The sequence below is a fragment of the Lepidochelys kempii genome, chromosome 24 (assembly GCF_965140265.1).
Source record: "Lepidochelys kempii isolate rLepKem1 chromosome 24, rLepKem1.hap2, whole genome shotgun sequence".
In the NCBI taxonomy this organism is placed as follows: Eukaryota; Metazoa; Chordata; order Testudines; family Cheloniidae; genus Lepidochelys; species Lepidochelys kempii.
Window position 1 is genome coordinate 1,669,960 of NC_133279.1, and position 14,228 is coordinate 1,684,187.

Here is a 14,228-nt window from a genome sequence, read left to right on the forward strand (position 1 = left end):
CAACCCTGAGGATGGCCTCCTGCCAGGATACCCACTTCCTGTGCAGGGAGCATCGCAGGGCTGCTGCTTTCCTCTCCACTCCCTGGCTGAGGCTGCCTGAGGTGAGGACTGCTAGGGCGTTGCAGCAAGGGGAGGTCTCACCAGGGCATCTGCAAAGCACCAGTCTCTCTCTGGAGCGCCCATGGGGCCTGCACGCCCCACGGGATCCTCTCCATGTAAATGCTCCAAGCACAAGCTGGGTCCGCCCTGAGCCAGCCCAGGACAGCCCCACACCACAGGGGCAGAACTGGCAAGTGAGGCTGAGAGATTCTGGCTGGGAAGGACACACCGAGGGACGGGCACTGCTGATGGGAGGCACGCTGCTGGGGGCCAGCCAGGCTGAGAAAAGCTGTGTGAACACAGACACACAAGCACTGGGCCCAAGTCACTCTGGGTTTTGGGGTGGGAGGGGGGACGGGACTGGTAGTCCTTGCTCACTTCCTGTCCTAAACCATTGTGCACTCTTCAACTGCTGCCATGTTCCACCCACGAGGCAGCTGCATTCCTCTGGAGGACAAGCGACCCGTTAGCTAGTGAATCCTTGGGAATGACCGGCCGGTGCTGGAGAACGCTGAGCTCTGGCCCAGTCTGTGACACAGCGAATGTGAGCACGGCACACTGCCTCCACTACCAAGAGCTGAACGCTGTCCCGGCATCCCCGGGCGATGCTCTGGACCTGCTCCCCACGAAGCCAGGCAGGACTCTGGGGAAGTCTCCTCTCGGGGAGCAGCCTGTCTCCAGGACACAAAGCTCACCCGGCTTCCACCTTCCTGGGCCTGACCTCGGAGCATTCAGCCTCCTCTGCCCCTCCGTGCGCTTCCCACAGCCAGTCCGCCCAGGTGGGGTCCTGCCCCCCAACTCCGCAGTCAGACGTGACTCTCAGCCAGTCAGTAAAACAGAGGGTTTATTAGACGACAGGGACATGGTCTAACACAGAGCTTGTAGGTACAGAGAACAGGACCCCTCAGCAGGGTCCATTTTGGGGGGCAGTGAGCCAGACAACCACGTCTGCCCTTCACTCTATGTCCCAGCCAGCCCCCAACTGAAACTCTCTCCAGCCCCCCCTCCTCTGGGCTTTGTCCCTTTCCCTGGCCAGAAGGTCACCGGATTCCTTTGTTCTCCAACCCTTTAGCTCTCACCTTGCAGGGGGGAAGGGCCCAGGCCATCAGTTGCCAGAAAAGAGGGTGTCGGCCATTCTCTGTCTCCAGACCCCTGCACATACCTGCCCTCTAGGGCTCTGCAATGATCATACACCCTTATCCCACCCCCTAGATACTTAAGAACTGCCTAGGGGAAACTGAGGCACCCCCACACTATTCAGAGGAAACATTAAAGAACAGTCCCGCTTCGTCACAAACGCTCTCCCCCAAACGAGGCGGCCAATGAGTTCAGGATAAAAGACCCTGCAGGCTGACGGCAGAGGGAGCGAGATCAAAGAGCAGCTTCTCTGCCCACTGCAGAGCAAAGCGGCTCATTCTGGGCATCGGCTGCGCATCGGCTCAGCTGGGTGGAGGCACGACATGCAGCGGCCACGGGACAAGCCTTGGAGAGCGGCAGCTGTGCCCACGCTGGCTTCAGGACACCGACTGCACAAGGCCTGGCACCTCTCATCTAATCCCTCACCATGGCAACAGAGCCAGCAATCTCACTGCCCACCAAAGGGGTCTCGCTAGGCCTGTGGTGGGCCAGGCCTGCCCAGGCTGCAGATACAGGCAGGGAGCCCCCCGGGCTGCTCACCCAGCGCTGAATGAGGGAGGGAGAGCCCCGGATGTGGGGCTGGGTCACACAGGAGAGTGAGGCAGGCTCTGCGTGGGCTCTGGTGCTGCAGCCTGCTCCCCCCACACAAGCACAGAGCTGCACCTGGAGGGGGCTGTTCTGTGACAGAGGAATCCAGCGAGAACCAAGGGGTCGTTCTGCCCCGGCAGAGAACCCCCAAGCAGCTGTGGGGAAGGACAGCAGCAGGAGGCTGGCCAGTACCTTGAAGCCCCACGCGCCTGGAGGTGCTGGGATGCTCCCGAGCACGCCAGCCAGTTGTTTGCTGTAAATACCTGCCTGGATTTTAGTTACTGGTTACCATGGCCAGGCTGCGCTCCGCCTCGCCTGGAGGCAACTGGAAATGCATGCGGGGAAGGTGGAGGCAGGTTCTGGGGTCCTGGCAAGCCGGGAGGATGTGGGGAGGGGATTCCCACGGCTTGCCCTCGCTCTTGGACAACGACGACACGAGGCCGGCTGAGCACTGAGCTCCTAGTCTGAGCCCTGTCCCGGTCACCGCTCTGCAGCCACCCTGGCTCAGTTCCACCCAGGGAGATGCAGCTCAGACTCTCAGGGCAGAGGCTTGGCCCCTCTGGGTTCACATAAGCCACTTCCTGAGCTGGGACTGCAGGGAGCGTTGGTGTGGCCTGCGCTAGGCCTTTGCTCCCCAAGCCGGCCCAGGCCTTGCTCTCTCCACACCAGCCGGCTCAGGGACGTAGCCGCGTGTCCCTGAATCTCAGACACACTCCAGGGCTCTTGTGCTTGTGAAGCATGTCCTGACCCACTTCACCCTGCACTCCTGCTCTCCTGCGGAGCCAGCACCGGCAAGGCCAGCCCAGCCTGTCTTGAAGGGCCGGTGGAGAGGGGCCATCCCTGCAGCGACCCCTGCTAACGGCAGCTCAGATACTGCCCCTGGCTGCAGGGCAGGCTGGAGGAGAGGGATTTCCCAGAAGGGTGTGCCAGGGCACTGGGCGCTGAGATGAAGGGCAGAGCAAGTCTGGGAGAAGGGAAACCCTGCAGCCCACGGACTTGGGTCCCTCCATACCAGTGGAGTGTCCACGCCTGCCAGGAGCTGTCCTGCTGCCGATGGGAGCGATGCCCCACGGGCGCTGCAAGCTGCCAACAGGAGCTGAACAGCGGAATGCAGCCCTCCCAGCCGGTGTTGTGTCTGTAGAAGCCACAAGCGCAGCATGCCCTGACAGCTGTCCCAAGCCAGCGCAGGCTGGGGGCCTCTCTCCTGTTCTTAGCTGGTGGCATTTCCGGACAGGCCCTTGAAACATGGGGACATACCCTGCCCATGCCGCTGGGCCAGCCCAGGCTGGGGGACATCTCCTCACCCAAAACAAGCCCCCGTGTCCACCTGGCCAGGCCACAGGCTCCCTGAGGCGAGACCCCCCCGACCCCTCACCTCTGGCGTTTCCGCGGCAGGCTGTTGTTCTTGATCAGCAGAGATTTGATGTGCTCAGCCAGCAGGTCGTCGTGTTTGATGCACCAGTGCCGCAGGATGCTGGTGGTGAATTGGTCGTCCGGATGGCATGGCCGGCTCAGCACCATCTTCACCATTTCCTCACTGGGCCTGCCGCGGGAAGGGAAAGGGAAAGGGAAAGGGGGTGATTGGAAAGCCTCGGCACATCAAATCCTACCCCCGCCGCCCTGAGACGTGGCAGGCAGCCGGCACCCCTTGCCCATCAATGGAGCACTAACCCTGACCATTGCTAGTTCCCTAGGACTCAGCATGGCCCTCTGGCTCTGAGGTCCCAGGGCTTGCAGGGGATGGCGGGCTTCCCTGCTGTCCGAGTCCAGAGCTCCCCAGCTCAGCTCTGGCTCCAAGACCTCCAGCTGGGCGGGGACCAGGTGCGTTAGACACAAAGCTGTGTGGCAGGGAGTTCACACAGCCCTTCTCCCTGAGACACGGAAGAGACCAGCCCCATGGAGCAGCCTGGCACCTCCCCAGAATCCCTGCGCCAGCACCAGACGCCTGTGTCAACCTCGCTGCAACACGCTCTCCCGCTGCCGCGCCCGTGCATTCGGGACGGCTGGGCTGGGCGAGTACATGTTAGAGCCGGGATTAGATTAGCCAGCTCCAAACGCGGCATTAATGAATAGGAATAAAGAGCTCTTCGCTCAGCGATGGGAGGTGAGCAGAGCAGGCACGGAGCCCGAGAGATGAGTGTCCAGGCAGGGTTACTACTGCGCCACGTGGGAGGCAGACAGGCGGCTCTCCGGCTTTGAGAAGTGCCCGGTGACGGAAACGGCCCAGCACGGACACGGGAGGCCCAGGAGAACCTCGGCACAGCTGGTGCCACGGCTGGAGCAAAGGGGGGCACCTGGCTGCCGGTGGTGTTCGTTCAGCCTCTCAACTCCCGGCAGGGAGGAAACGACCACTGCCCCATTTTACAGATGGGCAAACGGAGGTGTGGGGCAAAGTGACCGTCTAGGGTCACGCTGCGGATCAACCCTGAGCCAGGACTTGACTCTACGCCCCCTGCCCAGTGCCAGACATGCTTCCCGTGCCTTGTCCTCAGCCCTCCAGAAGAGACGCTGGGGGCAGGATGAGCCTTACCAGGCAGCGTGTCTGGTGCCAAGTAGGTGCCAGCCCTAGAGTGACAGGAAGGGAGGAGACTGGTCCCGTCTGGTGGAGGCCATGACGCTGACAAAGCCAAACTTCCGACCTCTGCTGCATGCCCCAGCCCAGCCCCAGCAGGCCCCGCTCAGGTGCTGACAGCATGGCAGGAACCCCTAAGCCCCAGCCCCACTCTGTAGGCACAGGGCAGGTAACCTTGGTGCCCCTTCCCTTTGGAGAGCACCTCTCCCCAGTCCTGCCCGAGTCTCCCTGACCTGCCAAGCTGCCACAGAACTGAAGGGCAGGGAGTGGGCAGCTTGGCTGGCACGACAGTCGGGTTAGCCCCACGTGCTCCACAGCCCCACGGTTAAGGGTGCCTGGCAGCAAGGATCACCAGCACGAACCGAGTGCCCTGAGGAGCGGCCAGTGGCTTTCGCACTGCCCGTCCAGGTCCTCCAGTGTGAACACTGCGCCAGCCATGCAGAAAATTGAAAGCAGTCTCGGGGGGCAGGGGGGAAGTGTCCCTTGAGAAGCAGGCAAGAGAAATGCAGGCAATGATAATGCGTCCCCAGGGCTGGGCAGAATCACATTGCCAATTACTGCTGAGCAAGGGGGAGGGGACAGCCCAGAACAGAGCCTCTGCCCCCAGATGCAGGAGGCTGTTTGCCTTCTCACGCAGAGGAGACTGGGGACAAGTGTCAGATCAAACCCCCAACAAGAGAGAGCCGGGGGTGGACACCCCAAGGACCTTTCAGGAGAGTGGCCCTGCAGTTTGGTCTGGGATCAGTCTCACAGGGGCAGCCGCATCGCCCTGCCGACGCCCGTCAATCCCAGCCTGCAGCACCCTGCTATTCCAGCTCCAGTAATATACAGAGCTCTCCCGAGAGACGTCACTACGGACCTGCGGCCCCCCTGCCGCCCCAGCTGGGAGCCTCTCTGGAGCGGTCCATGCACATCAGCCATGTGGGCGGGGCTGTGACGGGAAGGGCCAGTGGTGGGTAGGGCTGGACCCCCCCACCCCAGCTGGACCCTAGCTCCAGCTCTGAGGGCAGAAGGCAACCCCTCTCCCCCTTGGCACTGGCCGGGATACTGGGATACGACACCTGAGCCCAATGTCAACTAAGCTGGCCAGCAACCGCCCCGCCCCAGGCGGACAGGCTGGCCCCAGGAAGCCTCCCTCTTGCTAATCTTTCCTGCCTGGGGTCTCAAGCATTCACAAACTGAAGGTGTTTGGTGCTTAGAGGGGTCAGGGCCTGGGAGCCAGGACTCTGGGGTTCAAGTCACAGCTATGCTGCTGACTCAACCCTGGCAAAGTCTCCGCCCCTCTCCGGGGCTCAGTTTCCCCTCTGCAAATAGGAAGGATATCCATTTCAGAGGTGCTGCGAAGGGTAACGGGCTTGGAGACTGGGGCTGCCAGGGAAGAGCCAGGGGGTTTTCTGTAATCCGCAGGCAGAGATCAGACTGACGGGGCGGGTCTGAGCAGCCAAAGACAGGGGGCCGGAGGGGGGAATTCAGGGAGGGAGGGACAGGGCCTGTCCTCCCACCTCCTGCCCTAGACACTGCAGCACACAGTATGCAGCCTCACTCACTGCCCAGGAGGGCCAGGACATGCCTGCAGCCCTTGCTTGGACCCTGCCTGGCCTTGCAAAGCCTGTGACCGGCACTTTGAACACTTGAAGAGCAGGATTCTTCAGGACCACCTTAAAGACGTGAGACGGCGGCAGCTCCTGCACTGATCCAATCTGGATTGATTAGAGCCAAGCCGCAGGGGAGCAATCACCTCCTTGGAGTGCAGGGAGTGGAGCCCCCATGTGCTGGAGAAATTAGATGTTCCATCTGTCACCATCATTCCGCACACTCTCATTAATGAATGGGGGAGTGGTGCGGCTTCCTCACCAGCGCTCCCCGGAGCAGGTACTGCCTGTTACTCCAGCACAGCTCGGGGACCCACAGCCCGGGGGGGACGTCTGTGGGCCAACGCACCGGGGCAGGCGAGGCTGGGGATAAGGAGTGCCCCTGGGGAGTGCCTCCTCCCCAGAACCCTCCAGCGAGTCTTCCAAGGGTCATTCCGATGCGAAAGGAAACAGGTGTGCTCACTGCGATTCCCTGCCCTTATGGCTGCTGCTGCCACCCGGCGTCGACCCAGCCAGGAATTCCCAGAGCAGAACGGGCAGGACTCAATGCATGTGGTCCCAGCAAGCAGCCTGATGAGCCCTACACACAAGCCCTGATCCTGCAGCAAACTGCATGTGGGCAGGGCCCCCTGGTGTCCCCCAGCGCCCCCTGCCTGCTGCACCCGGGGCCACGTAATGCCTGGCCCTTCCCAGCATTAGCCAAGAGAGGCCGCTCTGCTCTGGCCTGCTCTCCTTTGGGAACCCCTGCCCTCTGCAGTTCAAGGGCCCAGCGAAGTACCCCAGAGAGCCCAGTTCAAGGGCCCAGCAAAATACACCCCCCAACCCCCCTCCCCGCATGGCACAGCACGCTCATACCACCCCCCACACTGCATACATACTTCTCTCGCCTCAGCTGCAGCAACAAACAGGACAGTGCCTCTGGGTGCTCTGCAAAGAAAACCAAGGGGGCTTAGTTAGTTCCCAATAGCTGGGACCCACGGTGAATGCTGAGGGGCTCAGAACCCTTGGCTGCAGGTATCGGGAACGAACGCCCAGTACCTGAGCAGACATGCCTACAGCTCCTGTCACCCGCCCCCAGGGCCCCTTGTGAGGTCTGCCCATGCAGCCTGTGGCGGGCCACAGGGCTGCACGCTTCCTCTCCCTGAAGGCATGCACACACTGCCGAGCAGGGGAACAGGCTGGATGGACCCAGCTGGGATCGGACCCCGGGATCGTATTGTGTCTCTGACACATGCAGGGCACAGGCTCACCTTTGTACTTGAGGTGCTGCAGGATGGGGATGATGGTCTCCAGGGGAATGTTGTGTGCCAGGAAGAGCTGCCAGGTGCAGTACTGTTCAAACGTCTCCCAGTCCAGGCTCTGAACTAGAGGGGGAAGCAGAGCACTCGTTAGGGGGGAGGGCGCTGCCCCTACGCAGGGAAAACAGCTCCAGCAGGCAGCAGGGGCCTAGGACAAGCATGAGCTGCAGGGCAGAGATGTGAGTGAGGGGGCTGCATGCTGCAGGGAAGTCTCGCAGGGGAGTGTGGGTGGCCCTTTCCTTGTCTGTCTGTGCCACGCCCTGGCAGAGGGATCCAGGATTCCAGCAGCCAAGCGGAGCCTGAGCATTCTGTGCTGGCTTAAACACGGGGTGCCAGCAGGCGGGGTCACTCAAGCAGTTCTGAATGGCTCAAAGCCCCAGGGTCTCAGAGGGAGGGAATGAATGGGGTTCTTTAATCCGGGGGTTTGGAGCATTGCTTGGAGCCTTCCATGCTGTGCCAGGGCCAGAGCTAAACAGACCAGAGCGGCGGGAGAGATTCCTCTTCAGGCACTCGCTGGGGGAACCTCTTACCCCTTCAGTGTCCCAGCCTGGACACTCGGGCTCTGCAGGCACCCCCAGCCAAGCGCAAGAGGCCCCCGCGACAGGGTGCAGGCGGCAGATGAGCCAGGAGATCGTCCTGTGCTGTGCAATGTTCCGAATGCTAATGATCTGCCTGCTGGCTGCGAGCCAGGTGGGGCGTGTGTGAAACGCAATATTCAGCAGAGTGCAAAAAGGCCCCGTAAGCCGAGTGGTTTGGGCAGATGGCACCGACCCCAGTCGCTCAGGAGCAAAGCTCTCGCAAAGAGCATGAGGGTTAATTACTGGTGACAAAGGGGCTTGGACCCCTCAGGGGTGAGGCTTGGGGAAGGGGCTGGCGATGCCCCTGGTACCAGGACGTCCTGCTCCTGCAGTGATGAAGGAACAGTCTCAGCCTCCCAAGAAATCCAGCACCCAGCCCTGGGGCTGTGGGGTGAGGCCTGGGCATGGAAGCCACCAGCTGGGCTACAGGCAAAGGCTGGGAACGGACAGTGTCCCAGCCCCAAACCCCAGCCCAGGGAAAGGAGGGGGGGACTGTTGGGCCCAGCATTTCTCTGCCCCCCAGGGGAGTCCCCCAGAGGAAGAGCGATTCCTTGGCCAGGGTCCTTCCTGCTGCTCAGGGGGCTCCAAGGAGCGAATGGGCGTGTGTGTGGGTGAGGTCAGGATCCTGGCAGAGGGTTCAGAGCTGAGCCGCAGAATGTGTCTCTCAGTCACCGACTCAGTCTCAGCTTAACAAAGCAGGCTTGGGGGCGACTCCCTCAGTGGGGAACACAACCCTGGGCTCGTCAGCCCAGCAGACAGGATGAAAAAGAACCAACGCTGAACGTTGAATCGAGACAGATTCAGAATCAAACTAAGGTGCAATTTTTTAACCGGGAGGGACGGAGGGTAAATGCCCCCTGGACCTGTCCAGCCAGGCAATTCTCCAGCCCTGGAAATCTGAAATCCAGAGCGGTGGTTTTCTGAAAGCTCTGTTCCAGGTGCCCAGGAGTTAAATCAGGGCAGTCCCCGGGCCTGTGCTGTACACATGGGTCAGACTGGATATGCAGTGTCCCTGCTGGCCTTTCCGAATACCTCTGAGTCCTACAGCAAACACGAGGGGGACCCCAGCCCCCAGGCTTCACAGGAGTAGACCCTGACGCGCAGGGTCAGACCACAGGTCCACCTCCGACTGTTCCCACCACCTGTCAGCCTGACAGGGTTTTGACGGCTGCTGTCTGGGAACCCCCCAGAACTAACAGCTGATACTGTATACAATGGAAAGCCTCGGCCAGGCACTTAGAGCTTATCAGCTGCTAACATCATGGGGGCAGACTACTGCAAACAGGACTAGTCAGGTCCAGGACACTCCGAGCACTGGTCCCGGCCGGAGTCTGTGAGCGGACACGCTGAGCCCCCTAGAAACCCCGCGGCTAAGTGCACATGTGGAGATGGCGGGACTAGCGGCGGGGTTTTCCTTCCCTCCTTTCTCCCTGACATTCCCCTGAAAGGCTCTGGCAGCCTGTCGCAGGGAGAGGGGGAATGATCCGAGCTCACTGATCACAGCCCAGGCCTTCGATGGAGGGTGTGCTGAGCTGGTACTAACAACCTGCCCCATGCTGTTCAGCGGGTCTCTGGATTACCAAGGGCCTGGCGCTGCAAAGAATCAGGGCTTGCCAAGCCTTCTGTCTCGAGCCTGGTTAAACCCATCAGCACAGCTCACAGCTCAGATCAAACAACTAATCCAACAAGCCCGCTCGGGGTAGTGAGCCTTTTAGGAGTGCAGCTAAGATGACATGGATCTGAGGAGGAAACGCCAATCTCCAGGCAGCTGGTGCCATGGTCCCAGCCCTGAGAGCTGCCCGCAGCTGCCCCAGGCTGCCAGGCTCCTGCATTGGCAGGCCATGCCTGGGCATCTCTTTACCAGGACCTTGTTACCTGCAGAGTTATAACGGACTGTATGACTTTTGCAGAGCAGAGGGGAGGGATATTTCCTCCCCCCACCTCGGGAACACCCCCACATTGCTTTAGTCCAGGTCAACGAGGGCTCTAGCCCCTTGTCCTCATGCCACCTTTCGGTCCAGTTGGAGCTCCCAGCATTGCCCGCCCATGGTCCTGATCTGTGAGCAGGCCCTCCCAGCTGGGAAGGGGACTCAGCGCTCCCAGGGCCGGGGCTTTTGCAAGTAGCAGGAGCATGCCATTCCAGGCAGCTGCAGGGAGCGCCGGATGCCGTCAGCAGTGCCACCCACGAAGGTCTGACAGCGCCAGGGGAGAAAGCCACCTCCTCCTTGGTCCTGAGAGCACAGCACTGGCCAGCCACGTCTCCATTACACACTGCCGAGTGGAGGCTGATTTACAGGCTCCTCCAGGCAGGTGCTTCAGAAACAACAGCCCCACCTGCCCATGCACCGGGCACCCTTCCCTGCCTGGCTGGGAGCAGAGCCTCGGGATGTGGACTGCTGGAGCTGCTGCCTAGGAAGCAGGGAGACATCAGCTCAACTGCCCCAGCACGGTCCAAGCCCTGGCCGGCACATCTCCAGTCTGAAAGAGGCTGAGGAAAGCTCAGAAGGTGCTGCCTGGTGCCGACACCACAGGGCTGGGCATGAGAGAGACAGCGTCTGGACTCACGATGCCCAGGGTGATGTCAATAGGGAAGGAGCCACAGGCTGACTCAGCTCCTGACGGTCATGGGAAGGTGGTGAGAGGTTTTGCCAGCCCAGAGTAAAGCAGCAGGGAGAAGAGGTTTCTGTTCTGCCCAGCTGGGGGCCAGAGTCTGCCGCACAAGACGAGCGGCTGCTGGTGACTGTTTAAGCTGCATTCATGTTCGCCTCCCAAGTATGGCACCCTACCTCATTCCCCGGCCCGCCCCCCCCCCCCGGGTGAGGGGGGTCCTACTCACTCAGGATGTTGAGCACCGAATCTTTTCGGAACATCACCAGGTTCCCCATCATGACGTGACACACCAGCTCCTGCAGCTGGAAAGCAGAGCACAGCAGGGTAAGTGCAGGAAGGCCTGGAGCTGGAGGGGGGTGTCAAAGAGCCAGAGCGCTGTGTGCAGGAGGGGGCCAGGCCAGCATGACGTTAACCCTGGAGCGGTGGGATTTCCCAGCAGCAGCAGGTGGTGCGGCAGTCAGCTGCGGGGGACGGTGCTCACCTGGTGCAGCACCATCAGCCCTGGCTGTACAGAGATGAGCCCTGGAGAGCCCAGGTGGCAGGAAGCGGCAGAGGAACTGCAGCCCCAGCACGGCCCATCTGGCACACACGAACGGCTCCCCAGCAAAAACAGGGATCCAGCCGAGCGCAGTGGAAACCTTCCCGAGTGCAGGTGGCTTGTAAATCAGAGCCGTTCTAGGCAGCTCCAGGGAGACCCAAGAGAGCTTCATGGTTTCACACCTCAACCCCAGGCGGTGCAGAGCCAAGGGAGCCGGCCTGCTGCACAGAACATGGCAGATACCAGCAGGGGTGAGGGGGACCAGCAGTTGGGGGAGGGAATGAGACCCACAGCTGGACCCCAGGGCACGGCGGGAATCAATCACACGTCGTTCCCGCTCTCAAGGGCTGGGTCCCCGCTAGGTGCAGATAGAGAGGGGCCTCCAGCCCAGCCCGAGGGGCCACATGGACCCTGCCCATTTTGTCTGCAGCAGGAACCCACGGGAACACTCACGCGCAAGCACATGGGCAGAACCTGGCCATTGACAGCGGCTCACGGTCTGACTGCAAGTCGCCCTTCCCTTAGCCCCACTTACAGCAAGCTGCCAGCACGACTCCCCGGCTCCTCTCCCACCCCCTCTCCCCCACTGGGGCAAGAGCCTTCTCCTCTGCCATGCCTGCAGTCTCCCCCTACGCCTCACGCGCTTGCTACTGATGCCCCTTCTCCCCATGCTATTGCTTGGCTCCGCACAGTGGTCCGGGAAAGCTGCTCTCCAAAGACAAAGGGCTGCAGCTGGTCACAGCCATGGCCCTGCGGCCTCCTAGGAGAGCCAAGAGCACTCCCGCCTCTCCCTGCCTGCCCCTTGCTGCGTTCGTGTCCGTCAGAGGCCCTGTCTGTCGTGTTACGAATCCCCATCGGCTGGGAGGTTTCTCAGTGCTGAGTTCCAAGGGAGAGGCCAGGACTCTGCCTGCCAGGCTGCCTTCGCAGGCAGGTTGGGCCACCCAGGGACTGCAGGGAAACAGATGAAGCGAGCAGGGAAGAATAAGAGGAAGGGACGAATGAATTGGACATGGGAGGGGAGAGGAAATGTGACCACCGTGTGCTGGGAAAACAGGGCTGTGCTTTGCAGACAGCGACGGAGCCCACAAGCAGTGACAGGAGCCAGTCGAGCCGAGCCACAGGAGGGTCGGGCACCATGACTCAAGCCTTTCCCATACCTGATACCATCTAGCTGCCCGCCAAGCAAAACTCCCTGGCTGAAGCGCCCGCCCTGCTGCAGCTGGGAAAGGCAGAGCTGCCCAGGAAAGCAGCTACCGAGCCATTTTGAAAACTCAGCTGATGTATAAATAGGGCAAGTTCCAGGGCTATCAGCAGATCGCGCTCCAGACGCACCCAGACAGCAGAAGTATTCAGCGCCTGGCACTCGCCAGGGACTGCAGCCACCTCCCTCTCCCCAGCCGGCCTCCCATGGACTATTTTTGGGTTCCTCTGAACTGATGTCATGGCAACTCCTGAGCGTTGCTGCTGGGAGAGGGTCTCCAAGCAGGGCTCAGCTCTCTGGATTGTCACATCAGGATGGGGGAAGCCAGCTCTGGCTAGAGGTGAGCACGGCCCGGGCCCAAACCCAACCAGAATGGGCTCCCCCAGCCTGCGGCTGCCTGGAGCAATGGTCTCCCAGCAGCACTGCCCCCCCAGTACTGCTGCATGGGACCCGAGTTGAGTCAGTCAAGTCGGTTCCCATCTCCCAGCCACGTACTGCTGCAGCCTGCGTTGGGCGGGGAGCGGCACCAGGAGGTGGCAGGGATGCAGACCATGCGGCCTAGGCCTCATCCAGGCGGTGGCGAGGGGAAGGAGCAGCAGCTGGGCCATCTCATTGCAGATCATGGGCCCCGGCCGGCTGGGGGGACCCTGACCCAAGGCTACGGCGACCTCTCTCTGGTGTGCAGAAACATCCTGGCATCTGCAGCACAAGCTTGTGTGCCGGCGTCCCAGTGCTGTGGGGTGAGAGCCGCCTGCTCCTCACGCAGCGCTCGCCAGCCAAGCGGAGGCCCCACGACCTGTTGCTCACAGCACTAGGAAGGGCTGGCTGGGGTGCCACATTTACCCGAGCTCCCACGGGATCTATGGGAGGCCTCCAACAGTCTCCTATGTCTCGCCCCTTTGGGGGACTCCCCTTCGCCCAGCTCTCCTCTCACGGGAGAGTTAGCTCTGCGGCAGCCTTCTCCTCCCGCCCCCTCACCCGCCGTTCCCACACAGCTGCAGCTCAACAGGGATCAGAACATATCCAGCCAAATCCCTCTCCATGCTCCCACCCCCGCCTCCCTGCAGCAGCTCCAGGCCTTGACAATCCCTTGAAGGACGTGGCTTGGATTTAACAAACCGACCCTGGACGCTGCGGCCCGGCCCCTCAGGGAAATGAGGCAGCCCCATGGATTTAGAAAGGCTGCTGCAGAGCCCAGGGCTCTGCCCTTCCCGACAATGAAGGGGTGCAAAAGGCTCCCCAGGAGATGGCAGCTGGCTCCCAGAATGGTATATCCCGCCTTGCCTTTCTGCAGCTCCATGCTGAGCTCAGCCTATGTGCTCCTGGTACAGAGAAGGAGACAAATGCTGCCCCTCCCCGCCCCAGTTCTGAGAGCTGGCGCTCCTCCCCACCAGTGCAGAGCCCCCGCTCCTACCTGGGCCGAGTCTATGACAGCGACAATCATGTTCAGCAGCTCCCCGCTCCGGAGGGTCTCGTCGGGGAACTGGAAGAGTTGCAAGCAGAGCAGGGGCTCAGGAGAGGAGCCCAGGGAGAAGCAGACTTGCAGCCTTGAGAGGAGCAGGGGGAGAGATCGCCCCTGTCCAAGGACAATGCAGTTACCCCACATTCATGCCTTGCAGTCAGCTGAGCTGGATGTTGTTCCTGCGCAGACCAGGAGCTGACTGGACCTGCACGAAACTCTTGGGGGCCCTGGCTGGCTCACAGGTCCAGGCTGAGGCTGAAAGAGACCGGCACCCCGACTCACGGCAGCATTGCCCCACCTTGCACCCAGGGGAGAACGCTGCCTGCGTCCCTCCCTGAGCAGAGCAGGGGGCACTCCAGGCCAAGGGACGGCCAGCAGGAAGGGGTTAGCAAAGCAGCAGGGCAGGGCTGAGAGACAAGCTGATCCTTTCGTCTGGGTTTGCACGGAATGGGAGGCAGGTGGGTTCGCTCAGCATTAAATTCTGCAAACCAGGCCCCGGGAGAGCACAGAGGCTGCAGAGCATGGCTCAGAGGAGCTCTCCCAAGGAGCAGCT

At 61.5% G+C, this 14,228-nt stretch overlaps 1 protein-coding gene across 1 annotated transcript in view; it reads right to left on the bottom strand.

Annotated features, from left to right (window-relative positions):
- INTS3 (integrator complex subunit 3) overlaps positions 1–14,228 on the bottom strand; it is a 51,120-nt gene that overhangs the window by 5,404 nt on the left and 31,488 nt on the right. The window contains exons 19-23 of the mRNA XM_073323475.1: positions 13,628–13,696; positions 10,701–10,776; positions 7,239–7,352; positions 6,867–6,915; positions 3,200–3,367 (exon numbers count right to left, since the gene is read on the bottom strand). Coding sequence (XP_073179576.1) covers positions 3,200–3,367; positions 6,867–6,915; positions 7,239–7,352; positions 10,701–10,776; positions 13,628–13,696 — 476 coding nt within the window. The remainder of the gene's footprint in view (positions 1–3,199; positions 3,368–6,866; positions 6,916–7,238; positions 7,353–10,700; positions 10,777–13,627; positions 13,697–14,228) is intronic.